This window comes from Myodes glareolus, chromosome 14 (assembly GCF_982192425.1).
Source record: "Myodes glareolus chromosome 14, mMyoGla1.1, whole genome shotgun sequence".
Taxonomy (NCBI): domain Eukaryota; kingdom Metazoa; phylum Chordata; class Mammalia; order Rodentia; family Cricetidae; genus Myodes; species Myodes glareolus.
The window spans coordinates 23,023,296-23,051,111 of record NC_142039.1 but is presented as its reverse complement, the minus strand read 5'-3'; the positions used below and the strand labels follow the sequence as shown (position 1 = coordinate 23,051,111).

General features: G+C 41.3%; 1 protein-coding gene and 1 pseudogene across 1 annotated transcript; one reads left to right on the top strand and one right to left on the bottom strand.

Annotated features, from left to right (window-relative positions):
- Nucleotides 1-140: 140 nt before the first annotated feature.
- Nucleotides 141-25,877, top strand: Rbm17 (RNA binding motif protein 17). The gene is made up of 12 exons (XM_048460982.3): nt 141-295; nt 5,451-5,588; nt 10,079-10,195; nt 11,553-11,719; nt 12,934-13,031; nt 15,982-16,038; nt 18,657-18,798; nt 20,938-21,101; nt 22,851-22,924; nt 23,846-23,944; nt 25,180-25,252; nt 25,360-25,877. Exons 2-12 carry the CDS (start codon nt 5,466-5,468, stop codon nt 25,461-25,463), a joined length of 1,218 nt encoding a protein of 405 aa, XP_048316939.2. The 5' UTR covers nt 141-295; nt 5,451-5,465; the 3' UTR covers nt 25,464-25,877.
- A 1,090-nt stretch (nt 25,878-26,967) lies between these two features.
- LOC125417392 (large ribosomal subunit protein uL23 pseudogene) lies at nt 26,968-27,475 on the bottom strand (annotated as a pseudogene).
- Between the last annotated feature and the right edge of the window lie 341 nt (nt 27,476-27,816).

The following is a 27,816-nucleotide window of genomic DNA, read 5'->3' as shown; positions in this document are numbered from 1 at the left end:
ATCTCCTGGTGAAATAAGAGGCAGGCAGAGGGGAGATGCAGTGTAGTCCTCCCGTCAGCAGGGTGCAGTGCGAGCCAGACAGCTCCGCTTTGCTTCCGCGAGTCACGCGCAGGCGCAGACGTGTGCTCCCGGCAGCCTCCGCTCTCTCTCACCCCGCGCGGTGGCTCACCCCGCGGAATCGGCTGAGGGTCGGCGCCGCGGCGGGCAGCGGCGGTCGGCGGGCTTCCGCGCAGGGCGGCCGGGCTCCGCGCTGCCGCCGCGGTGGCCCATGGGCAGAATCGTCTCGGAAGGCCGGGTGAGTAGCACCGTGGCGGCCCCGGGAAAGCGGTCTGATCCGGAATGGAGACTTGGGTGAGCGCGCCTCCGCGGATGGGGACGCGAGGCCGCGGCTCTAGGCCGCGCCGTGAGGGGCACGGGGATGCAGGCGCGGCCCCCCGAGCTGCCCAAGGGTTCCCGGCCCTCCGCTGCGGGCCTCTTCTGCCTACCATGTTCGACCGGGCCACTCTGATCTCCCCTCCACCTGTCTTGATCGCCTTGACACTAAACACCGTACCTTCCTTCTCTTCATGGCCATGTCCAGATCTAGTTGTTGGGTCGCCAGACCCCAGTAACCCGGAGTGTGTCAGGCCTCAGGAAGCTTGTTTCCTTCCTGGGTCCCAGAAGTAAGGATTGAGGACGTCGTCTCGCCTGGACAGGTAGAGGCAGTTGTAAATCCGGCATCCTCAACTCTGTGTTACGGGGAGTTTGAGCGCTCGTGGCCATCCCCTGGTCTTTGGAGTTTTAGAGGGAGTTCATTAAAAGCGCAGAAGTGGAAAAGCAGCAACAGCGGAACACCATAGAGTATTCTGCAGTTTAAGGCAGTTAGGAGGGATTTGGAGGGGTGAACAGATCCTTACCATACTTTAAGTCAGGAAGGGAGGACTATTGACATTAAATTCTTATCGGGAAGGCTACATGAGGGTGGAAGGTATGATTTCCTAAGATGATTCTGTTTCCTAAGATGATTCTGTTTGTGCTCAGAACAGATGAAGACTGTCTCCTTGTGACAGGTCGCTCTTTGAAACAATGCAATACAGTGCACACATTTATGCTGGGATGAGCTGTAAGCATTTCGAGATAGCTAATTATAGTAAATATGAATAGTCTAAGCCGGGCAGTGGTGGTACATGCCTTTAATCCCAGCACTCAGGAGACAGAGGCAGGCGGATCTCTGAGTTCCAGGCCAGCCTGGTCTACAAGAGCTAGTTCCAGGACAGGTTCCAAAGCCACAGAGAAACCCTGTCTTGAAAAACAAAAAGAAAAAAAAAAAACAAAAAAAATATGAATAGTCTAGTCCCGGGTCGTGGTTCATGCTTTGAACACCAGTGCTTGGGAGGTGTGGGCAGGAAGATTAGGGGTTCAAGGAGAAGCCACACGTGGCAATCAGAGAACAGCCTGCAGGAGTCCCTTTTCTCCTACCATGTGGGTCCTTATCGACCCCTTATTTGTTGTCACCTATTTTCCCCTGCACATGACCTTTTTGTAGTGGCATTTCATTTATATTTTAGTAAGTAAAGCGTTCCCGAAGATCAGAGAGTAAAACAACCCCACTGAGCAGCCTTACAGACCAGGCACTGGTAACACACACCTTTAATCCCAGTAGCCACACTAGTTTGTCGTATAAACTGGGCGGGGCATGCCTTTAATCCCAGCCCCACAAAGGATTATAAAAGCAGGAGGAGATAGTTTACAGCCTCAGTCTCATTCTGAGGTCTCCTGGATGTCGAATCACCATTTTCGAACTGAGGTCGAGGTAAGAGGCAGTGGCTGGTTGCTTTGCTTTCTGATCTCAGGAAAGCCCTATTAAAATACAATAAAATGCTACTACACTTTTTCACAACTTTCCAGCGGGGAACAGTTTAGTAATAATTCTACGAGTCTTTGAGAATAGTAGGGGAAACCTGCTCTGCTGTGTGCTTAAGTTGCAAATGTCTCTAATTAGTTTGATTTTGATAGGCTCTGACATATGGTATTTTGGTAACTTTGATGGGAAATTTAAACTGTCAAAAATGGAGTAGCTGCAGATAGAGGTAATTCCATAAAAGATCATCATGAAGTACTGTATGCAAGGCATGATTGTTTTTCAAATTGACAAGGGGTAGGCTTGTGATGGTTGCTCTTGGTCATCAACTTGACTACATCTGGTACTGAAGACCAATTGAGACATTCAGCTTCGAAGACAACTCCTGGATTCTTGAACCTTCAGATTGTAGGCAGCCATTGTTGAATTAGCTGGACCCATTCTATTGTGTCTCTGTGTGTGTATTTCTGTAAGTTCTGTTCCTCTACAATTTAGAGAACTAATATAATAAAAGTGGGCTGACCAAAAAGGGTAACATTACCATAAAAATTGAACTAAGGGCTGGGAAGATGGCTTAGTAAATTGCTGTTGGGTAAACATGAGGCCCTAAGTTGAGATCCCCATCGCCTATGTACAAATGTCTCCACAGAAGTGGATGCCTATATTCCCAGCTCTGAGGAAGCCAAAACAGGAGGTCCCCTGGACCATACTAGATAGCTAGCTAGTCTTGCCACATCAGCAAATTCCAGGTTTGATAAGAGACCCTGCCTCAAAAGAATAAGGTGAATGAGAGTGACAGTGGAAGACACTCAGTGTCCATCTTTGGCCTCCGAATGTATATGTATACCTACAGCACACAAAGACAACGGCCAAGCATGGTGGCGAAGGGCTATAATCTCAGATGTTCATAGTTCTGTGTGCATTCAACACACATGAATTCAGTAAACACACATTTTACATTATAAAAGCCAACTTCTGTTTATATTTGAATCTCAATTCTTATGGTATGTCTAAATATTAGAAAATGTTGCTTTTTATTAGCTGGCATCAGACTCCATGAACTCAATGTATTATATAAGTGATACCAAAACATTTTAGGTTTGGATCTTGGCAGAATCTTGTTTATGTATTTGTTAACTTCAGTGTTTTCGGGATGTTTGTAGGGAGATTAATGACTAACCTATGGTATATTCATAAATGTTTTAAATAGTTAAGCTGTAAATATGTACACCTTAAAAGGAATAGGTCCTTTGCAAGCAAAATTATTTAAGATAAAAACCAAGAGTAATAGAACAGGGTTCGGGGAGAATCACATGGATGACTAAGGAGCCAAGTGACTCCCTGATCCTGTCTCTTGTTTTAGCTGATGAATTCACAGGAGCTTGTAGCAGTTATGGTTGAAGTCATCAGTGCATGTATGTGGGGTGACATATGCTTTACTGTGACAGTCCAGGACTGGGAATGTAAAGGTCAGTGAAAACCAGAAAATCAGAAGAACATATCTATGAGGTGTGAAGGTGTAACTTTATGAACTGTTACAGAAAACTACCAAATGGTGGAGAGACATCAGTTTCTAATAAAGTGTTTTGTTTTGTTTTTTAAGGCAAAGGAGAGCTTGTCAGATCAGATGGAATTGTTAGGGAATTGTTAGTAGAGTCTTCAGTTTAGAGAAGTGAAATGAAATCACAGTAGATTCACAAAGCCTCATTAACTCAGAAGAGTGCATTAGTCTTGAGTCCTGGTACACGCTTTTTATCCCAGGACTTGGGAGGCAGAGGATCTGAGTTTGAGGCCAATCTGATCTGTGTAGCGCCTTTCAGACCAGCTAGAGCTACATAGACCCTATCTCAGACTGGGAAAGGAGGGAGTGAGAGAGGAAGAGACAGACTGTGAGAGAGATTGAAGTGTGTGTGTGGGGGGGGCTGTATTAAATAAGAATTTTCAGGTGGAAGGGTGTTGCTGGGTGCTGAGATCCTCCACAGTGTTTGAGTTTATTTTTAACCCTAAAATTTATGAAGATACCCGTGTCAGAGTTGACGCTTTGAATAGGGTGATATACCAGGTTTGCAGGTGTTGGTTCACTCCCATCTCCATACAAAGTGCTCCCTCTTTAATTTTTATTTTTAAATTGCTGTATGGCACAGGCTGACTTGGAACTCAAGTTCCTTAGTTTCCTAGTGAGATTACCTGTGGCAAAACAAATGTGATGCAAATACATTATTATTTTAGCTATTTGTAAGTGTACACTTCTGTGGCAGTGTGCTGGTTAGTGTTTTGTTGTTGTTTGGTTTGATTTTTTTTTTGACAGCTTGATACAAGCTAGAGTCATATGGATAGAGGGAACTTTGATTAAGAAATTGCCTCCATCAGATTGGCCTGCATTAATGATAGATGAGAGTGGTCCCAGCCCTTTGTGGGTATTTCCACCCCTTGGCAGGTGGTCCTGGGTTGTATAAGAAAGCAAGTAGAACAGCCAATAAGCCATACTCTGTGGTCTCTGCTTCAGTTCCTATCTCCATGTTTCTGCCCTGCTTGTATTCCTGTCTTGACTTCCCTCAGTGATGGGCTATGATGGGACATGTAAGCCAACCCTTCCCTCCCCAGGTTGCTTTAGGTCATGGCGTTTGTCACAATAGAAAGCAAACCTAGGGCAGGTGGTAAATATACTCAACATTGCTCAACTTTTTGACTTTTTTAAGAAAAAGGTTTTTTTTGTTTTTTGTTTGTTTGTTTTGAGATAGGATTTGGTGTAGTCCAAGCTGACCTAGAACTCAGTATATAGTCAAGGATAACCATGAACCTCTGACCTTCCTGACTGTCTTCTAAGAGCTGGGGATCAATCCCAGGGCTTCCATGTGCCCTGCTGTCTGCCACTGGAGCTCCATCCAAAGCCCACAGGTCAATGCTGATAAGCATGGCTTAAGGAACAGCCCCTCCATTACTCTTTCCTCAGCCACAGGATCTTTCTGTGAATGTGTGTAATTATCTGTTTATTTAGGACATGGTCTCGTGTCCTAGGCCAACCTCAAACTCCTGTAGCTTAGATGACAATGTGTTCTAGATCCACCAGTCTGCACCCCCACACCTGGTTTGCATGTTTTCTTTATAAAAGAGCAGCTGCCTATGCTGATCCAGACTACAGGCTACTGCTTTTATAAGACTTCTACTTTCTGCCATTGAGATGAACAGTTGTAAAATTGAATCTTTATTCTTAAAATGCCCGGATGTAGCGCTTCCATCATACTTCATTGTCTGTTCTAGAACTGTTTTACTTGTGAGTCACTTCACCACAGTCTTTTAGATGAAGAAATTAATTCTAGGCTGGACAGTGGCATTTCCCAGCACTCAGAAGGTGTGTGGGCAGGAGGATCACAAATTCAAAGCCAGCTTTATTGAAGAGTTCAAGGCCAGCCTGAGCTGCATGAGAACCAGTCTTAAAGGAAAAACTAATTCTAGAAGACTGTTTAAAATAGTGCATGGGTAGAGTTTCGCATGTTAAAAAGAACCCTGCATTTGTGATGTTAGGTACATGGTGTAGCTGTTTTAACACAGATGTTCAGGACTTGTTCCTGTTTCACATTATTTAGTCTCTGACCTTCCTTTCTTTCAGCATTAAACCAAAAAGATGTCCCTATATGATGACCTGGGAGTGGAGACCAGTGACTCAAAAACCGAAGGCTGGTCAAAAAACTTCAAGCTTCTGCAGTCCCAGCTTCAGGTGAAGAAGGCAGCTCTCACTCAAGCTAAGGTAAACTCAGGCCCAGAGCAGGCGTAGGAAAGTCCGCTAAGCAAGTTCTCCTTAAGAGTACTTTGGTTTAACCTTGCTCTTTAGCCTCCTTGTTGGGTAAATATAAATTAGTGAATGGGGAAAGAATGGAGAGCTGAGATTACTTTGTTCTCCTGGCTCTTGGGAACAACAGATCTGTTTCATGGAGTAGGAGTGAAGGAAAGCAGTGCTCTCAGTGCCCAGCCATGAGGCTGGCTTTAGACTTGAGTATGTCAGAGACTGAGAACTTGTTTCAGATGCTGCTTTCATAGCCAGAGTCCTATATTCTGATAGTTCTGGTTCCAGACTGGGTCCCAGGAATATACATTGTTTGGTAACATCCTGCAAGTTTTTATTGTAGGATCATGGGAGCAGCTTAATAGAATAATCAGATCCACGGTGCATATCACGGAGGGCTCCATTATTTGTGAACATGTCCTACATGTATAGTCATAGGTGGGAATTCCTCTAGTCTGTGTTGTATATGCATTAGACATAAGCATTCTCTTTTAAATAATTCAACTATTTCTTTGCTTCTGTTTTTGTTTTTTTAGACAGGATCTCAATATGTAGCCTTAATCTGTAGACCAGGCTGGCCTCATTCACAAAACTCCACCTCTACCTCCCAAGTGCTGGGATTAAAGGTGTGGGCCACCACAAAATTTAAAATATGGAAGGTATAGTTGTGAACTGGATGTTTCTTAACTAAAATATTCAGTATATTTTAGGAATAAGAATACTTTGCCCATTTTTAATGTTTCTTAAGTAAAGATCTTGCTCTTGTATGAAGTATAAACACACAGTGTATACTCTGTATCTTTACTGTGGCTCCTTAAAGAGGAAAGTAATCAAGGTTGAAGCTGAACATGGTACACAATTCTGTAATCCAGCACTTGGAGGCTGTGGTGGGAGTATCAATCTGTTATATAGCATGAGACTCTCTCAAAAAAGGGTGTGGAGGGACTTAGAAAAATGCTTTGAAAATAGACACTGAAGGATTGCTAAAAAGTGATTCCATTGGGGACTGGAGAGATGGCTCATCAGTTAAGAGCACTTAATGCGCTTGTAGAGGACGTGCGTTCAGGCGCCAGCACCCACAGCAAGCATCTCACAAACATCTCTAACTCATTTCCAGGGAATCTGACACACTGTTCTGACCTCTGTAGTACATAGACATATATACAGGCAAAACACTCAAAAATTAAAATTGTGTATGTATGTATATATGTACATACGTACATACACATGTGTGTATATCACCCAGTGGTAGAGTGCTTGCCTAGCTTGTATGGGTCATCAGGTTCAATCCCTAGCACCTCCCTCCCCTAAAATGGTCTTTAGCAAATAAAAGCACCGGTACATGCCTTTAATCACAGAATTTGTGAGCCTGAGGCAGGAGGAATGCCCAGAAGTTTGAGACCAGCCTGGCTACACAGTGAGACCCTGCCTTCTAAAAGAAGCCAGTTTTGAAGAATATATATATAACTGATTTTTAAGCTGTGTCTAATTTGTCATTTTCTGTATCTGCAAGTTCATAAATCTATCTATGAACTAAAGGTTCAAATATATAGGTTCAAAACCAGCTTATACATTAGCTTAGAAGAGGAGGGAATCAGTAATTATGGGAGAAGGTAATGGGATTGAGAGATGAATATGATGGAATACATTATTTACGTGTTTGATCTGTCATAAAACCTGGTAGTATATGTGAAGACTTTTTTGTTGTTTTACTTTGTCTCTTTTTCGAGACAGGGTTTCTCTGTGTAGCCCTGGCTGTCCTGGATCTCAGTATATAGACCAGACGGCCTGCCTCTGCCTCCCAAGTGCTGCCATCAAAGACCTGTACTACCATTTGGCTACTAATGCTCTTCCCTCACCTCCCCTCCACCCCCAGACAGGGTTTCTCTGTGTAATTGTCCTGGCTCTCCTGGAACTCGCTTTGTAGACCAGGCTGGCCTCCAACTCACTGAGATCCACCTGCCTTTGCCTCCTAAGTATTGGAATTAAAGGCGTGTTTCGCCACCACCTGGCTCCACTAAATACATTGTAAAACACCTTATATAATGTAGAATTGGAAAGTGTTTTAAGAAATGCATGCATTAAAAACTATAAGGTAACTTCTGGATCACATTGGTTTTGTTTTTTGTTCTTTTTGGTTTTGTTTTTTGTTGTTGTTTTGTTTTCTTTTTGATTTTTTTGAGACAAGGTTTCACTTTGTGGCCCTGGCTATCCTGGAACTCACTCTGTAGACAGGGCTGGTCTCTAACTCCAAGATCCTCCTGCCTTTTCTCCACTAAGTGCTGGGATTAAAGGTGTGGGCCACCACGGCTCAGCCCATGTTGGTTTTGGGTTTTTTTTTTTTAAATAATATTTGTGTGTGAAAATACAAAGTTGGTTTTTAAAAGTTGCTGTCTAGGCTGTTGGCCGTTTTCTGCCTCATCGCCTCAATCTTTTACATTTATGTTTACTTTTGGTTATCAATATGTATACTTATCTATGTATGTGTATGTACACTTTATGTTTTTCAAGGCAGAATTTCTCTGTGTAGCCCCGACTGTCCTGGAACTCAGGGATCCATCTGTCTACTTCTGCTTCCTAAGGGCTGGGATTAAAGGTGTGTGACGCTACACCAGTTATCCAGATATTTTATTGTCTTCTTTTAGCAAATATCTGGAGATTGCAAGTAGACTTTAAATCAGTCAAAATGGAACATTACTTTAAAAATTATCTCTGATAACTTTCTGACATGAACTTTGAGTTCTCTGTGTGGTTAATTTCTTAATAGGAAGTAAAGCTACCCATGTTGGTTCTCTTGGGCTCCTCAGGGAGTATCTCAGAGTACTAACCAAACTTGTAAAAGTATTTGGTAGAGGAAAATTTTACGTTTTTCTGAAAGATGAAGCTGTGGTTTCATTCGTATATTTCATCTCTGAAAATACCTATTAAATTTTAAAATGAGCGTATAGATGATTATCATAGCCCCTGTTGTGGAAACTTTAGGGTTTATGTTGCAGTTTTCATGATACCTGCATGACATGTTGTTTGCTTAAAGCACTGTTAAAGTCCGGAGAGCTCAGACTTCCTGATAAGAAAGTTTGTGTCACTTTAAATTGTGAAAGTGAGAAGTTAAACTTTCATGATCACCATCATTCCATTTGCTCAGCCATGGCCTCTTAGCAACCTGAGAACTTGATGTAGTTCAAACAGCTCACTGTGGGACATTCTTGCCTACAAATTTTACCGTGAATCTAACCGGGGTTGAGAGATGCTAGAGCACAGAGGTGTAAGTTAACTAGACAGTCTAAAATAAGCAGCATTTGTAAGACCAATATCCTGAGGAAAAACTAAGATGGTGGTGTGCCAGGAAAGAGGGGCATTGACAGATCAGAAATCCATTTAAGAAACTGCCAGGTCTTTGTTAGACCAGCTATTTAACATGCACTTCAAGGATGGTGAGATGGCTCAGTAAGTCAAGCCTGATGACCTGAGTTTGACTAGAACCACTGTGGTGGAAGGAGAGACCCTAGTCTCTCCAGTTGTCCTCTGACCTCCATATAGACAGTGTGGTATTTGCATACACCCCCAAGTAAGTTCATAAGTAATTTTAGTTAGTTCGAGTAAGGTCATATAAAAGAACTAGGGCAATAGCTTGTACTCCAGAGGCAGAGAGGTGGATGGATCCCTGTCAGTTTAAGGCTAGCCAGAACGTGGTCACATTTACTATAAACTTTATAGGGAAGTAGAGGAAATCTTTGCTTTTTAAAAGGATCAAGAAGGATGAAGCGACCAGTCAGTGGTGGCACTGTCTTTAATCCCAGCACTTGGGAGGCAGAAGCAGGCAGATCTCTGTGAGTTTGAGGCCAGCCTGGACTATAAGAGCTAGTTCCAGGACAGACAGGCTCCAAAGCTATAGAGAAACCCTGCCTTAAAAAAAAAAAAAAAAAAAAAAAAAAAAAAAAAAAAAAAAAAAAAAAAAAAAAAACGAAAACAAAGAAGGATGAAAATATAGCTCAGTTGATAAAGTGTTTGCCTAGTTTTCAGGAAGTCCTGCGTTAAATCCCCAGTGCTGTATAAACTGGGTCTGATGGCATACACATAGCAATGTGGAGGGAGGTGGATCAGAAGTCCAAGTTCCTCATCAGCTACGTAGGGCACTGGAAGCCAGGCTAAGTTGCATAAGACCCTACTGCATATATAAATCCCAGTACTTGGGAGGCAGAGGCAGGCGGATTTCTGTGAGTTCCAGGCCAGCCTGGTTTACAAGAGCTAGTTCTAGGATAGGCTCCAAAGCCACAGAGAAACCCTGTCTCGAAAAACCAAAATAAAAAAAGAGAGAGAATGACTGTTACCATTTTAAGACTATGATTTTATCACAGCCGGAAGTATGTTAAGACCAGAAAAAGTGTCTGTGTTCCAAGTAGAATGAATTTTAATTTGGAACTTTGGTGTGTTTTTCTTGTTTCTTATGTCAGAGCCAAAGGACAAAACAAAGTACAGTCCTTGCCCCAGTCATTGACCTAAAGCGAGGAGGCTCCTCAGATGACCGGCAGATTGTAGACACGCCACCTCATGTAGCAGCCGGGCTGAAGGTAAGCCTGCACATGCCTATGGCTTTGATGCATTTCCTGTTTTCTTTATTTTGCACGTGTATTCCTCTACTTTTTTAAAATTTACTGTGTGTGTGTGTGTGTGTGTGTGTGTGTGTGTGTGTGTGTGTGTGTGTATACATACATGTATGTGCTGGTACCCATGGAGGCCAGAGGGGACGGGACATTAGATGTCTTGGGGCCGGAGTTAGGCATTTGTGGACACCCTGGTGTGGGTGCTGGGAACCAAATGCTGGTCCTCTGGTGGAGCAGTAAGCACTCTGAACCACTGCGCCATCTCCAGCCCCACACAAGGGGCTCTTCAATAGGCCATTGGTGTCATTTCCAACTCAAGTTTTATTTTATCACCATCAAAACCTATATTAGCTAAAATAGTTTATTATGGAAACATCAGGAATGAAAGATGGGCGGGAAAAAAGCAGGTATCTTTTCAGTCATACTCTCCAGGCATTAAAGTTACATAATTTTAGAATTTCTTACAGGAGTTCTGCCTTCTGTTCTCTGATTTGATTTTCTTAGTACCTCAGTGAGTGTTCAGCCATCTTTGTCAAAAATGCATGAGTGTTTTGCCTGCACTGCATGTGTACCTGTTGCTATGGAGACACATTCCCTGGGACTGAAGTTACAGATGGTAGTGAGCCACCATGTGGGCGATGGGAATCAAACTTGGGTCCTTTGGAAGAGCAGTCAGTGCAGTTAAAGCATATTTCCAACACCTGTATGGTCATTTTTAATGGCTTCAGTGTATTGCCTTGTGTAGATTACCTGTAATTTAATTCTATTAATGTAGACTATATGGTTGTTTCTAATTGTTGTCTATTAGCAGTGTTAGAGCTTAGTTTAGAGAAAAGCATTAAAAATAAAAAGTTGAGCATAATACTCCATGTCTTTAATAGGACAAGGCTGCAGGGAGGCAGGGCGATTGGTGGTTGTTCATGGTCACCATTGGCTATTTCTCTAGTTTGTGGCTCTGTGAGACACTATCTGGAGGAAGCAAGAGAGGTCTGGAAAATGGTAATCCATTTTCACATGTATTTTTCTACAGATGTCATTTAAATGGTGACCGGGTAGTCTAAGACTCATTTAAACAATGATTATGTTAATGGATGGTTTTAGTCTTTAAGTTGTGTGGTGCTTTTCTATGAAATTAAGCGTTTGCTTGATTGCCAGGTTGTGCTGCCACCTGGTGAGATGTCGTTTGCTATGAATTATTTACTCACCTAGGAAATATAAAATAATCCAGAAGACCTCTCTTTCATCATCCTCTGACCTTGATTCTGGGATTTTTGATTCTGCAGGATATGAAGATGGTACTCACTTGGGTGTTTTTCTTCCTCAGGACCCTGTTCCCAGTGGGTTCTCTGCAGGGGAAGTTCTGATCCCCTTAGCTGATGAGTATGATCCCATGTTTCCTAATGATTATGAGAAGGTAGTGAAGCGCCAGAGAGAAGAGCGTCAGAGGCAGCGGGAGCTGGAACGACAGAAGGAAATAGAAGAAAGAGAAAAGTAAGCTTCCTCTTGGTGTGGGAGTCCATGTCCTGCAGTTAACGTGCATTAGGAGATGAGCGCCTTTCAGTGTTGCCTCTAGCGTTCGCCAGCTACGCTTTCACTCTACAGTGCTGTGGACCCAGCACTGGGGTTATGGCTTCAATCACCAGGTGTTTGCTTGGTTTTAAAAATTTGTAATTGTTTCATCCTCCTGTGAAAATGCACTTGAGAAAATTTATGGACCCTGAAAACCTAAAGTGTAGACCTTGCGTGAATTAGAAAGTAACTTAGAAAACCCACTAGTAGCCAGGTGTGGTGGTACATGCCTGTAATCCCACATATATAGTTCATGAGACACTGTCTGAAAACCAAAACACAACAGAAACCCTCATTGAAGTTGTTTCCAGAGCCATGACCACTAGAATCACAGCGATTTACAGTATTTCAATGTTATTCCTTTACTATTTTTTTGGTTTTGGTTTTTTGGGACAGGGTTTCTCTGTGTGGTGCTGGTTGTCCTGGGACTCAGTCTGTAGACCAGTCTGGCTTGGAACTCAGCCTATGCCTCCCGTGTTCTGGGATTAAAGGCCTGCACCAACACACCTGGCTCTTTTTCCTATTTTTGAGCCAGGTGAAAGTACATGTATTTTTCATTTACTTTTTAAAAGTATAGGCAATAGTATTTATTTCTTAATTTTTTCCCTCTCTTTTTTTTTTTTTTTTTAAAGCCAAGGATCTCATTGTGTAGCTCTGACTGGCCTGGAACTCACTGTATATACCAAGCTGGCTTCAGACTCAAAAAGATCTGTTTGCCCGAACTTTCTGAGTGCTGACATTAAAGACATGTACCACCATACCTAGCTTCTTAAAATATTTAATTAATATTCATTCTATGCTCATATGGTATTTCTTATTTATTGCGTAAGTGATTTTTATGAGTGAATGTGTAGCCTAGAAAATTGAAATCATTAAACTGTATATACATATGCCTTAAAATAAAAAGTTAGATATCAAAAATTTTCCCTCATGTATCTGTTAAACATATTCACTTTTTTCTTTTGAATTTTTTCTGTTGTATCCATCACCAGCATATATACATAAATTAACAATTTATTCTCAAAGAACATCTTTTGTTTTTTTTTCTTTTACCAAGAGGAAGTCACAATGATATTTAAGCTTTGTGTTCTATATTAATTTGTCTGTGATAAACATTCATTATTTTGTTATTACAGGAGGCGTAAAGACAGGCATGAAGCCAGCGGGTTTTCAAGACGACCAGACCCAGATTCTGATGAAGATGAAGATTATGAGCGAGAGCGGAGGAAAAGAAGTAAGGCATAAACAGAGATGAGCACACTTTAGACTCAGCACTGTCCCAGGTTTTGCTTTTCCTTTTATTTGAGACGTGGTTTATTTCACATTCGTTTGGGTCATTGCAGGGGATGAGAGAGGGTGCTCTCTATTCCCACCAGTCCACATTCCTTAGTAGCTTTGGTTTATACTGTTTTCATAGATACTCCACTCTGAACTTCATTGAGACATTTGCTGTATACTTTGAAAATAGCGTTAGTTGTATTTCTGCACTTATCCCTATTTGAGGCATGGTCATCTCTTGCTTCTCCAGCCCAGTGCATTTCCGGTCAGCACTGGGTAGAGAGGGAAGACACCATGTTCAGAGCACATGTGTCACTAGCTCAACTGAATGTGGGGTCCATTGTGCGTCTTTGCATGTTTACCTGCTTCCTGAGAGAGCAGGGGATCCAAACATACGCTGGGGACTTCAAACCATCCCTTTTGTCAACAATTTTGTGAGTAGAGGTTTAGTTGTGTAGAGACTAAATTCCTAGCACTTATAAGCAGTAGCTAATGGTGTTTGAAAGAATAGTCTTTTGACTTCGTGGTGGTGTGCTTGCCAGCACTTTAAGTGGCTGGTTTGATTGGCAGAATCCTCTACTTGTTTCCTACCTAACAGACACTGCTTTAAGCATCTCAGACCTTCACAACCCCTATCAGGTTCTGTTAACTTCCAGTGTAAGTCATGGGACTAAGTGCATTCTGGATAATATAGGCCCACGCTTTTTCTTATCCTTCATTTTATTTGCCTGAAGCCCTCATTGAAATTTGTTGTCTTGAACATAAAACCTAAGGATTATGTGTCGTGATAGTTGCTAATTCTGTATATGTAGTTCTGCTTTATGGCAGGAATGGTCTCCCCAACTGTGTGCTGAAGCCTGTTGTAGGGTATAATTTAAATTTTAAAAATATTTGCTAAGTGGAAATGAACAAGTTTATAATTCATATATCTTAGTACTTAGATGGATGTGTGAATTAAATGTATTGAGTTTTTGTTGTTGTTGGTTTTGTAGTTTGGTGGTGGAGTTGGTAATGGTGGTGTTTGAGACAATCTTACTATGTACATAGTCCAGAAACAGTAATCCAGTCATACTTTTAGCTCACTACCATCCTCCTGCCTCAGCTCCGTGAATGCTAAGATTACAGGCTTACCACCTCAGTTCCATTGTCTTTCTTGAGTAGAATAATGTTTATTGTTTGTTGAATGCACCATGTCTGGTAATGTTGCACTTGATACACAATATCAACCATTATTTGGTTTTTATTAGCATGTTTTCTGTCTTGAATATTTGTAAGATTCATCTTCCCAATCCATAAAGTGACTGCTATCTTTTTGTACCATGTACTTTTCTGTATATTAATAGGAACTATGCAACTTCTATTGAGTAGCTCTGCATTTGAACTTGTAACTGACAGAGAAATAGCAGCATTCTATCTGGGATGTACATAGTAGTCCCACCTTCTCTTAAGGGCTATAAAACTTTTCAAAGTTTCAGTTGCCCATAGTCCACTGTAGTCTGAAAATATGGAATAGTCCAATAGAATCTTCTAAAAGAAGCCACATACACAGAATTTTTTTTATTGTTATAGTTAATGATTATTGTCATTCTCTTACTATGCTTAATTTATGAATTAGACACTTATCCACAGGCACAGTGGTGCATGCCTGTAATCCCACCACTTTGTAAATGGAAACAGGAACACAAGTTCAAGGCCAGCCTAGACAAACAAAACAAAAAGATTTTTAAACGTCTACTGAAAATATCTCTAAAGAACATAAATTAACAAGAAATATGAACCTAACTAAAATCGTAGTCACCCAGTTTGTTATTAATCATGGGGCATCTCTAATGATTTTAATTTCTTTTGTGAAACATTTTGAGCTGGTACAGTATGGTATTTTTAACCAATTTTAATTGATCTTTTGTTATTTTTATTTTACTGGTGAAGCCACAATACACTGTGGGAGGCTGGAGATAGAGTCTCTTTCCATGCCCTGGAAGTCAGTCCTCCCTGACCTCGCAGAGTGCCCATGCTAGAAGTGTGGCCAGGATACTGTGTGTTTTCAGGTTCACATAATTAAGAATTCCTTATAGTCTGTATTCACAATATCCTAGTTGTCTTTTCTTTTGGTTTGTGTCCACATTTTCTGTCTAGCAGACATGAGCAGGAACAGTGACAATGCCTGACAGATTCCTCAAGAACTGGGACTCAAAATTCCTAGAGGCGTCGGGAACGTACATAGTGGGGAGGTGGCCTAGGCATCACAGGAAGCTGGATTTATCCCATTTCTTTGAATTCATTCTCTGATTGTTTTCCCAGTTGGAAACAGGAAGCTATAATCACTTTTAAAAGTTTATGAAGCCAGAATAAGACTATAAATAAAGAGGTGCCAAGTCGATGTGCTAATTCTGTGGGGTTTTGCTTTTTCCTTAAAAAACACTTGATGACTACATTTTGGTGTTCCTAAATGCCTTTTGAAAAATAATTGTGCTTAGGTATCATCTACATTTTCTAATATGTGTTTATTCTTAGAGAATTTCATACATGAATAGGATGTGTTTTGATTATATTCACCTCTTACCCTCCCAGCTTAACCCCTGCTTCTCTGTCCTCTTTGTCTCTCTTAAGAAGAATAAGTAACTCATTAGTCCAGTCTAATCTGCTGCCCTACTGGACTCTGGGTGTCAGGCTATCTGGTGACATCATTCTCCTAAACACTCCCCAGAAGCTGTCAGTTGTTAATAGCTACTCAGGACTTGCGCTCCTGAGCCTTACTTTTTTACATTTTGATGCCAGCTTTAGACGTGTAATTGCTAGTTCGCTGCCGTGAGGGGCGAGAAGGGTGGTGATGGGACCGATGGCACGTGCCTATCAGTAGTTCTTGTAAGTGTGCTGTCCTTTCATCCCTGCTCATGTTTTCACAGGTATGGGAGGAGCTGCCATCGCCCCGCCTACTTCTCTTGTAGAGAAAGACAAGGAGTGTATGTACATTTCTTCTTTTCTTATTTATGAACCGTGAATATTTTACGTGTGAATCTCTTGTTTTCCTGAGTTTAAAGCAAAGCAGCCTTGTGTCTGAAGTTACGGTGGCCTTGCTGCCTGCTACACTAGGGTGCTTTGCTTTGTTTTGTTTTGCAACAGGGTCTCAACTGTGTTGACTTGCCTCTGCCTTCTGAGTGCTGTGATTAAGGCATCTGCCATCACTCGGAATTTTTTAATTCCAGGATCTGGGTGCAGATTTTCTTTTAATTTACTTTTTATGTACATTGATGTTTTGCCTGCATGTGTTCGTGTGAGGGTGTTAGAGCTTAGAGTTACAGACAGTTGTGAGCTGCCATGTAGATGCTGAAAACTGAACTCAGATCCTCTGGAAGAGCAGTCAGTGCTCTTAACCACTGAGCCATCTCTCCAGCCCTGTGAGTGCAAGAAGATAAAGTATGTTTACTGTTTGTTGTTTTTATGAAGATTTCATGTTTGTGTGAGGTTCCTTTGAAGTTAGTAAAAGCAGTAGTTGCTCATGCCCATTACCTAGCATGGAGGACAAAAGCACAAAGTCCTCATTCGAGGCCATCCTGTGCTATCTAGTGCCTTTCCAGGCTACCTTGTGCTATAGAGTGAGACCTGTCTCAAAAATCACAAATAGGTAATAAATTTTGTATCTCAGAGTTTAGAGCCTGTTGTATTTTGTGATCTTTCACAAGGAGGCAGTGTCTTTCTTGTTTTAAAAAATTTCCATTAATTTTGGTTACTGAATAGTATTTGTCTATATAAGTACGTGACTAAAGCATGCCCACCCACTGCTGATTCTCCTCTGGAGCGCGTCTAACATCTGGGTTGCGTTGTTGGGCTTTGTCCCATGCTTTGTGCTAACCCATACCTAACCTATCATTAAAAATAAATGGTGCTGAGCAGTAGTGGCACACACCTTTAATCCCAGCACTCAGGAGGCAGAGGCAGGTAGATCTTTGTGAGTTCAAGGCCAGCCTGGTCTACAAGAGCTAGTTCCAGGACAGGCTCCAAAACTACAGAGAAACCCTGTCTCAAAACAAACAAATGAACAAATAAAAATAAATGGCTAAGCCGGCAGAGATAACTCAGCAGTTAGAAGCACTAGCTGCTCTTCCAGAGGACCCAAGTTTGATTCCCAGCACTCACATAATGACTAATAACCAACCATCTATAACTTCACTTCCAGGGAATCTGATACCTTCTTCTGTCCTTCATGGGCATCAGATGTACAGACACATGGTAGATAGGAATAAATGCAGGCAAAGCACTCACACACATAAAATAAAAATAAATAAATGAAACAAATAAAATTAAAAGTCATCAGTAATCTTTTAAAAATATTTATTCTTTATTTTTATGTATATGAGTGTTTTGCCTGTATTATACCTGATACCTGTAGAGATTAGAAGAAAGCATTGTATCCTTGGAACTGGAGTTATGAAGATTGTGAGCCACCATGTGGGTTCTGGGAACCAAATCTGGGCTCTCTGTAAGGCAGCCAATACTCTTAACCACTGATCCATCATTCCAGTCCTTTAATATGTAGCATGCTGTTTATTGTGTTCTAAAAGAAGATAATTTAAGAATATCATTAAATATATATTTATACACACATACATACAAACATACACACATATATTGTTCAAACAGACAAGACATCTGACAAACAACAAACTGTTTTTGAGAGACGAGTCCCAAGCATCTATGTCTTTAAAGCTTCCTGTTGATGCTAATATGCAACTGGGTTAAAAAGCAACTAAGTGTGGTCCTGATCTCGGAGATGTTTTCTGTAGTCTGTGCAGCTAGCTAAGTTAAGAGTCTAGAGCAGGTGCTCTGCTGTGGGACTCAAATGAGAGTTGCATTGCATTTCCCTGGAGCATACAGAAATCCTGCAGTCAAGCAAGAGTTGTCATCTAAGTGAGTGCTTTAATGGGTAAGCAGCACTTCAGTAAGATGTGAGAAGTACGCTTGGGAAGATATGAGCAGTAGAACTAAGAGTCCTCTGCTACTCTGGGTTTTTATATTCTGGTTGTGAACCTGGACTTTTAAAAAGCTGCATAGATGTTATAAACCAAAAACATTAGAGGGACAGAAGTTAGCAAAACACATGTGTATGAATAATGTAACCTATTGTTCTGAACGTTGATTATATAGGTTTTTTTTATTATTGTTTAAAGAAATTACCAGGAGTGGAGAGCTGGATGGCTCACAATTAAGAGTGTTTATTATTTCCAGAAACCATGGGTTAGGTTCCCAGCATCAGCCACCTCTCCTTACATACACTCTGACATACACATACATAAACAAACGTGTCTGAAAAGTCACCTCAGAACAGCTCATGCTGTCTGTGAAGACTGCTGAAATATGATGCTGAAAGGGGGACAGTGGGTTCTTGGGGTGTTTGTGTGTTTTTAAGAGAGAAAGAACGTAACAAAATGTAGGTTAAATCAGTTCAAGGTGAGCAGTTGAAGCTAGTGAAGCTTTGGGTTTTGGTGGGGTTTTCTTTTATTTTTTGTTTTTTCTTGGTTGTTGTTGTTTTGTTTGGTTAGTTTTTGTTTTTTATGGAGCCTACTTTACTTTTCTCCAACAGTACCCCGAGATTTTCCTTACGAAGAGGACTCAAGACCTCGATCCCAGTCTTCCAAAGCTGCTATTCCTCCCCCAGTGTATGAGGAGCCGGATAGACCAAGGTCTCCAACTGGTCCCAGCAACTCCTTCCTTGCCAACATGGGGTAATTAATGCTTTAAGTGTCCTGGCTAATTAAGAAGAATATCAAAGTGGCTTGAGATAGGGGTGGGGCAGGGGTATGAGTGTGACATGGTCCTTTGAAAGTGCAGAGCCAGAGGATTGTGATTTTCAGGTTAGCCTGGGCTGGGCTACACAGTGAGAATGAAAAACATATGGAGTGTTTGCCACTGTTTCTGTAGGTGGAACTTATTTGAAAATGAAGACACTGGTCACATGTTGCTCTGTAAAGGATTAGTGTTCAAATCATGTTGTGCATTTTCCAGCTCAGTAGTACAAGCAGCCGTCTAGTACAAGTTGATTTAGAGACATTATTTCTATATATAGAAGTTTCTGGTAATTACACTGTTTTTCATAACGTGCAAATAGATTGGCTTATAGGAATTAGAGATGGTTCGGCGTATTTCCAAAGGAGGAGGTACACAGGGTTTTCCTGAAGAAATGGGTCATTTGCCTTAGATTGTGGTTTTACACCTTTGGTTTTAAGAAACTATTTAGGCTGGGGGTGGAGCTTGGTGGTGGAAGGCTTGTCTGCTGTGTGCTAGTCCTAGGCTTTCACCCTAACCACGCCCCCTCAAAACAAAAAATTCCAGTCTAACTATATAGACATGTGTTTGCCATAGTATGAAAAAATGAGTTTTAAAATGGACATTTGAGCCAGGCGGTGGTGGCGCAAGCCTTTAATCTCAGCACTCAGGAGGCAGAGACAAGCAGATCTCTATGAGACCAGCCTGGTCTACAGAGTGAGGTCCAGGACAGGCTCCAAAGCTACAGAGAAACCTTATCTTGAAAAACAAACATTGACATTTGAGTAAGACTGGTGGATTTTATTTGTTGGTTCTAGAGTAATATCTCCTTATATAGCCCAGGTTGGCCTCAAACTCACTATCCTCCTGCCTCCTGCCTCAGGATCTGGAGTGCTGATGTTAGGGTCGCACATGTGTGCCACTGTATTTTATCTTAGTTCCAGTGCTGCTCAAGTGGCATTGCCCTAAATTATTTGTTCCATGCTGTTTAGCAGGATGCTGCTTGCAGTAGAAATGCTAGTAGTGAGGCATCAGGTGTGGTAGTCCCACTGGGTGGCCACTGTGTGTAACTGGGTTCTGAGAGCCCTCCACAGGTACTAATGAAGGTACTAAGAGCTGGAGTAGATGCAATTTGAGAACTTTTCAAAAATGAAAATTCTTTCTTTAGTCACGCTAGTCCCAACTTCTGGCACCACACATTGCAGTTAGCAGATTTAGTGCAGCTCCAGGACGACTGTCTTGCCCAACAGTGCCTCGTCTCACTGGAGGGGAAGATAACAAGGCATGCTTCTGGTTCTTGTCCTTCCTGCACACCTTAAAAATTGGTGTTTTGATTGTCATTTAAATAAGAATTGGATTTTTAACTTAAAAAAAGATCCAGTATGGTATAGTTATAATAGTTTGCTTTGCCATGGAATAGCTTGTTCAAAAGAAAACTGAAAGGAATTACAGAAGACTGGTGGAAGCTGGGCTTTGAGATCCAAAGCCAAGCAGGTGGTGTCACTAGCAGCACCCTTGAGACCCTTGGACACCAGGAGAAAATTGTGCCCTCTTACAGAACGCAGCAGACTGAGAATCCAGTTCCTTTTGTGCCGTAACACCTGGAAAAAAGCATTTCAGATGCTTTCTTGCTTTGTGTTTGACCTTAAACTAGCCATCTAACCTTGGCCTTGTTTTACTGTCTGTTTAGTAGATGCTTTTAAGGTTCTTTGAGTGCAGCTTCTGCTATGCCATGAGAAAATACAGTCTTTTTTATCTAAAACCTCATACTTAGAATTTGACAGGCTAGATTTCTAACTGGTCTTAAGCGAGGTAACAGTGCAGGTAGGGAGTTCACAGAGACAGTTTTTCTTAACATGATGAAAGCTATCATTACCCACAGAGATAAACTCAGGCTATCTTGGTTGTAGTTATCAGCTTTTTATATTTCTCCCATCCTGTGCATCCCCATAGCTTCCATCTAGAAGCCACTACTAATTGTGTGTCTTGAAGCTCTTGTGGTATACACACTGTTTATGGCCAGGGTGTTGCTGCCGCAGATCCAATGTGCTCTGACGTCAGTGGCATAAACTATAAGGATCCTTTTCCTTTCCTCCTAGTGGCACAGTGGCTCATAAGATCATGCAGAAGTATGGCTTCCGGGAAGGCCAGGGCCTGGGGAAACATGAACAAGGCCTGAGTACTGCTTTATCGGTGGAGAAGACCAGCAAGCGGGGCGGCAAGATCATTGTGGGTGATGCAACGGAGAAGGGCGAGTCTCAAGGTAAGTTCGCAGAGCACTGTGTGTCCACAGTGCTCAGCCCAGGAGGAGAGGTGCACCCTCCCTTTTGGTGTGCAGTGATTTCTAGTTATGGCATGTTTCCCACCTCTGTCTTAAGAAACCAGGAAGCCTTGAGATTCATCTTTATTTTCTTCAGAACCAAGGCAGAGATAAATATGTTTGCAGGAGCAAAGTTTCCCAGCTGCTTTGGTTAGGCAAAGAATCTCCATAGCTTGATCATAAATATTTGGTCTGCTGTACCCACATCTTCAGTGGATCGTCACAGTTTTTTGCCCTTCCAGTATAGATGTGACTTTTGGTTCACTTAATGATAATTCATTTGTTGCTTTGTAGTACCTAGTGATTATTTTATTTTCATTTGATTTTTATAATTTGTTCTGTATGCATAGAAAATAGAAATGAGACATATATCTTAGCATTTTAAGTTTATAAAAATGGTTTTTTATATATATAAATCAGCTTTTATATATATATAAATCAGGAATAAATAAAATTTCCTTCCCTAAAATATGTAGTTACAACTCAACTGGCAGCCCTATTAATTCACAGCTCAGCAGCAGCCAGTTGCCTGAATGCTGAGTACTGGTTGCAAAAACAGCAGATACTCCAGTTTACAAAAGTATCTAAAGGAAGTTAGCTGATGGCTAGATAATGAAGGGTCTGGGCCAGCAACCTTAAACTGCTACTCCAAGACAAGGGCTCCCAGTAAATTTTATAATCTGTATGTTCTGCCAGCCCTTTACAAATGAAATGAGCAAAAGACGATAGGTGATGGTAGAAGCCGAAAAATAACATAAAAGCATATTTCAAAGAAGAAAAATTTATTGCAGGGACTGGTTGCATAGATGCTTTTCTAGATGGCTTGAGGGCACAAATAATAAAGTCGCTATTGTAATTGAATTAGTCATGTGATGGGACTCAGTTCTAACACTTCTGTCTTAGTTTCATGATGTGGAATTCCCCTCTGTATGCTGTGAAGATGTTGTATTATCATCGGTTTGGCCGATGGCAGGGCAGAATAGAGCTAGGCAAGAAAACTAAACTGAATGCAGGGAGAAAGAAGGCGGAGTTAGGGAGATGCCATGTGACTGCCTAAGGAGAAAGACACTGGAACCTTACTGGTAGACCACAGCCTCATGGTGATATACAGATTAATAGAAATGGGTTAATTTAAGATGTAAGAGCTAGCTAAGAAAACACCTAAGCTATTGGCCAAAGCAGCTTCTTTATTAGCCAATGGTAATAAAACTTATTCACAGCATATAGAGGGTAATCCCACATCAGTTTCATTTCCCATTGCTGTGGTAAAATACACTGATAAAAAACTCATGAGAGGGTTTATTTGGCTCAGTTCCAGGTTACAGTTTATTACTGAGAGCTGTCAGCAGGAACTTGAAGCAACTAGTCACATAACGTGTAGTTGGGAGAAGAGCAATGAATTAGTGCATGTTACCTAATTTTAGTTTACTTTTCCCAGCATGGTATAGTCTAGGCCCCCCAAATCCCAGAGGCCCTCCCATATTAATAAATATAATTAAGATAATATTTCACTCAGGAGGCAGATACAGGAGAATTTCTTAAGTTTGAGGACAGCCAGGGCTACACAGAGAAACCCTGTCTTAAGAAAAAAAGATAGTATCTCACAGACATTCTCAGAGGCCCTTCTAGGTGGTTCTAGATTGTGCTGCAACAATTAACCAATATAGTGTCTGATGATATGTTTTGATACAGATGCATCCAAGAAGTCGGATTCAAATCCATTAACTGAAATACTTAAGTGCCCTACTAAAGTGGTCCTGCTGAGGGTAAGAAGTAAAAGAAACCTGTTCCCCTTGATTCTGTATCACCCCAGTCTACCTGTCTCTATGGTCTTTCATAAAGTTCTGCTGATAACCTAAGAGTTAAGAATATTGACTTGCCCAGGGTCTCAAGCAGTATGCAGATGAAGTCGTAATAAATGGTATACTCCTTGCTCCACTAGGGCAAAGCTCCTTGTTTTATTCTCTGATGTGTCCCAAGTACCCTGAACAATATTTAGTGCATAACAGGCCCTGAATAAACACTTGATTGGATTGCTCCCCCCACCCCCAAAGAATACTAAAAATATGGGTTGGAGCAGTGGCGCAGAGATTAAGAGCATGGGACCCAGGTTTGCTTCCCAGCATTCACCTGATGGTTCACACCTGTCCGGTTTGAGGGGATTCCCTTCTGGCCTTAGAGGGTACAAGGCATTCACATGGTACACAGACATACATTTAAGCAAAATGCTCATCCATATAAAAATCAATGAACTTTTGAAAAGAATACTGAAAATGATATTTTTGCAGATAATGCCTTTGGGTCTTAGATTATCCTCTAAATAATCTAAAGTGGAAAGTGTGACATTGAAACTGCAGGAAATGATTAGTTGAAAGTGTTAATTTTCTGGAACATCCTCTTAGGTGTTCCAGGCACAGTCTTGTACCACTTTTCAAAGCTTCGTGTATGTTTGCAGAAATGCCAGCTTTGTGTACTTGAGGGGCAAAGTTTTATGTTTGGGGATGAGAACATACCCCACATCTGGAATGTGGTTTGGGGTTAGAGTACTTCCTAGCATGTGCAAGGTTCTGCTACTGGGCGGCTGGAAGGAGAGAACATTTGCCGTTATGAAAGAAACTGTTATTTCTGAAACCTTACACATTTGTGGATTAAGTTTGGTATTTAATTGTTTCTCTGTTTCTGTATAGAACATGGTTGGTGCAGGAGAGGTCGATGAAGACTTGGAAGTTGAAACCAAGGAAGAATGTGAAAAATACGGCAAAGTTGGGAAATGTGTGATATTTGAGGTAGGAAGATTTCCTTTTGATAGAACTTGTAATTGTCAGATTATAAATTCCCTTCCACAAGTAGCACTGGCATTGGCCCAGTAACATTGTCTTACTACAGAAGCCAACGCATATTGGTTAAATTTCTCATGTGTTAGTTTGCTGTTATTTCATGGTTGGTTGGTTGTTTTTAAGACAAAAATCTTGCTTTTTTGTAGACCAGGCTGGCATTGAGATCATAGAGATCTGCCTGCTTCTGCCTCCCAGATGCCAGGATTAAAGGCGTTCACCACCACTTTCAGCTGTGTATTAGTTGTAATTGTAAAAACAAAAGTAGATTTTATTTGGTAGTATAATGTGAATATTTTATTACATCATTTTATAAGTATCTAGGGCCTCTCGTGGAGCCCTTTTGTGTTGTATTTTTATGAATATGTTCAGTTGAAGAGACAGCACATAACAAATAAGCAGGAAATATAAAATAGTAGACCTGGGGGCTGGAGATATGACTCAGAGGTTAAGAGCATTTGATTGTTCTTCCGGAGGTCCTGAGTTCAATTCCCAGCAACCACATTGTAGCTCACAACTGTCTATAATGAGATCTGATATCCTCTTCTGTCGTGCAGGCATACATGGAGGCAGAACACTATATAAAATAAATAAATCTTTTAAAAAAATAATAGGAGACCTAGTAGTGTTAGCTGTAAGTACAAATCTTGAGAATGGGTCAGCAAAAGCAAGTAAAGAAGGCTTGTGAACAATGAGGTGTGAGCTAAGCTTTGATAGGGTATGTGGGGAGTGGTGGAGAGGGGTGTTCAGATAGAGGCAGCAGGAGAGTGAGGATTCCTCAGGGTATTAGTTGGGGAGGTCTCTTACATACATGGAGTGGGGCCATATTATGTAAGGCTTGAAAAGCTAAACAAAACTAGAGAAAACGCAGACCTATGTGAAGGCAACTGGAGTAATGCTCTGTCACTAAAGTTTCTGCTGCTGCTGCTGCTTCATCCTGTTGTTTGCTGATGGTATGATCACTTGATTGCATGCTCTGGGAAGTCAAAGACTGCATTGATTAGCTTCAGATATGTGTTCTCACCCCCTCAGAAAGGATTAGTACATTTTTTTACATGAGCAATTTGTATTTATTTCCTTGATGGTTGACCACTTTTGTCATATGTTGTGTGTGCCTGCGCACACACACATAATTAAAGTATATGCACGGACACACAGCTTTACTCCTATGGTTCTTTCCATTCTAGATTCCTGGTGCCCCTGATGATGAAGCAGTACGGATATTTTTAGAATTTGAGAGAGTTGAATCAGCAATTAAAGGTATGCTGTTTATTATTAAAGAATTTAACAAATGTTAACGTTACTATTTGTTTTGATGTCTTCCAAGATACTTGTATTAACTGGTTGTCTTTTTGTTTGCTTTTTAGCTGTTGTGGATCTGAATGGGAGGTATTTTGGTGGACGGGTGGTTAAAGCATGTTTCTACAATTTGGATAAATTCAGGGTCTTGGATCTGGCGGAACAAGTTTGATCGTAACCTAAAGTCACCTCTGTGATCCTTACACAAGCTGCAGACTGAGCAATGACACAGGCGTCAGCCTCCATGGCTGTTGGACACTGAGACTCTTGGATGGACTTCTGAGATATATGTTGATGGATCCCTTTTTTATTTTATGAGTTTTTTTTAATATAGTATAAAAATACTTCAAAAAAAGAAAAAAGGAACCTGTGTGCCTCTCTGGTTGTTTTCTTGCTTCTGCTTCTGTGTCGGTTGCTTTTGCTGGGATTTCATGTCATACAACATGTCTGGCAGTAAAAGATCTAGAAAGGCTTAGAGTGGAGTTTGTATTAAGTCGTCCTTTTCCTTTTTTCTTCCTTATTAAAGCCTACAAGTTACAGAGCCGTAGCTTTACACATTGTATAATAAAGTCATATCTTGGCAGTCTGTGGAGGTGAAAATGTTTGCTTTCTCTAATAGAGAAGGTCAGTGACTCTAGTCAGGGGGAAAACCCTTAGCTGAATGAAGACTGGAATTGAGAGCTCATGTGACCTACCTGCTGGGCTGAGTTATTTGCTGTTTAAAAGACAGACTAAGGGTTTTGTGATGGATTTATGGAGTATTTCAGTATAGAAATCATTTTAGGGTGGATTAGAAATGTCAGGTTAATTCAAAATCTAGAACCTGCGTTATAAGTGTGTGCCCAGTTACATTCTGAGAGCGACTTCTCCTTGGAGTTGTGATACTACTGCCAAAATCTGAAATTATTAGTTCTGGTATATATAATCTTAAAATTTACAAAATTCAGCCATGTTAACTATTCAAACTGTATTGCCAACTTATGTAATTCTCTAATTATGGGAAATTATCCACTTGAAACACAGTGGTACAAGTTGCTTAAAAAAACATTAGCTAGACTACAAAAAAAGAGAAAAATGTTTAGTACTGAGTTCATTACCAGGACAAGAGGTACTTCAGGAAAGTACATATTCCTGTGTTGTTACAGAATACTTGTGTTATGACCTGGGCGACTGGAGTGAGTGGACCTCAATTTCTTTATGTCCATGCACATGGTTTGGAGACATAAGATTTTCTTGTGTTTTTACTTGAATAGGATTTTATAATCGAGTACAGTTGAATTAAGGTCTGGGGAGTGGTTAGGTGAGGAAAGTGCTTGCTGGCAAGCATGAAACCCTGAGTTCAATCCGTAAAACACATAGAAAGTTTAGATGCATTTATATGTGTCTCTAATCCCAGCCCATTGTCCTCGTCAGTTTAGATCATGAAATCCAATATGGACAAGTTCAGCAGAACTCCCATACATGGGCTGCCCCTAATCCCAGCCCAGGGACTTTCTGTGTGGTTTCACTGGTCAGCCAATATGGTCAAATCAATTAGTATGATATTATGATCTTCCCCCAGTCTCTTTGTAATTGTATAAATTGAGTACATCCTTTGTGTTTTCTTTTTGTGGAGATTTTTGTTTGACTGCTTGATTGGTTTTGCTGTTTTTTGTTTTGTTTTGTTTTTGTTTTTTTTATGGTGAAAAAGTGTATATTTAGAATTAGCCGGCTGGGCTCAGTTTAGATGATTCCAATTTTGTTGGCAACATCCAGAGCATCATAATCAGGAGCCAACAGAACATTTGCCTTCTCTCCATCGGGCCTTATGAGGGTGTTGACTTTGGCCACATCAATGTCGTAGAGTTTCTTCACAGCCTGTTTGATCTGGAGCTTGTTGGCCTTGACGTCCACAGTGAACACCAGTGTGTTGTTGTCTTCTATCTTCTTCATGGCTGACTCGGTGGTCAGGGGGAATTTGATGATGGCATAGTGGTCAAGCTTGTTCCTCCTGGGCGCGCTCTTCCGGGGGTATTTAGGCTGCCTTCTTAGCCGGAGAGTCTTAGGCCGCCGAAAAGTGGGCGATGTGCGGATCTTCTTTTTGTGGCTGTGGACGCCTTTCAGCACTGCCTTCTTGGCTTTCAAGGCCTTCGCGTTAGCTTCAGCTTTGGGAGGGGCAGGAGCTTCCTTCGCTTTAGGCACCATCTTGACGAAAAGGGAGCTGTTTTTGCTGTTTTTAAGACAGGTTCTTAGGTACATGAGTCCTGGCTAGTCTTGAACTCACTTTGTATTAGAAAATGTACTTCGCCTCCCCAAGTGTCAGGATTGCAGTGAAGTTCTACCACTATGCCCAGCAGAGGGTACTGAGATGAATTGCTGGTCATGGACTGATTTGAAAATTACGGGACAGTGAAACCCAAGAGGTTCCGTGGGATGCACGCAAGTCACTCTTTAGTTTGCACAGGGGAGGGAGGGGTGCATTCACGTGGGAGGACGTGAGAGGACAATTACAGGACTTTTTTCTCCCTTCTGCCTTGTGGGTAATG

What these genes read in the sequence shown, in the direction of transcription:
- Rbm17 (XM_048460982.3), top strand. Translation starts at nt 5,466, where the DNA reads ATGTCCCTATATGATGACCTGGGAGTGGAGACCAGTGACTCAAAAACC. An exon ending in GGAAATGTGTGATATTTGAG is followed by an intron (nt 23,945 to 25,179) that starts GTAGGAAGATTT and finishes TTTCCATTCTAG; the next exon opens with ATTCCTGGTGCCCCTGATGA. An exon ending in AGTTGAATCAGCAATTAAAG is followed by an intron (nt 25,253 to 25,359) that starts GTATGCTGTTTA and finishes TTTGCTTTTTAG; the next exon opens with CTGTTGTGGATCTGAATGGG.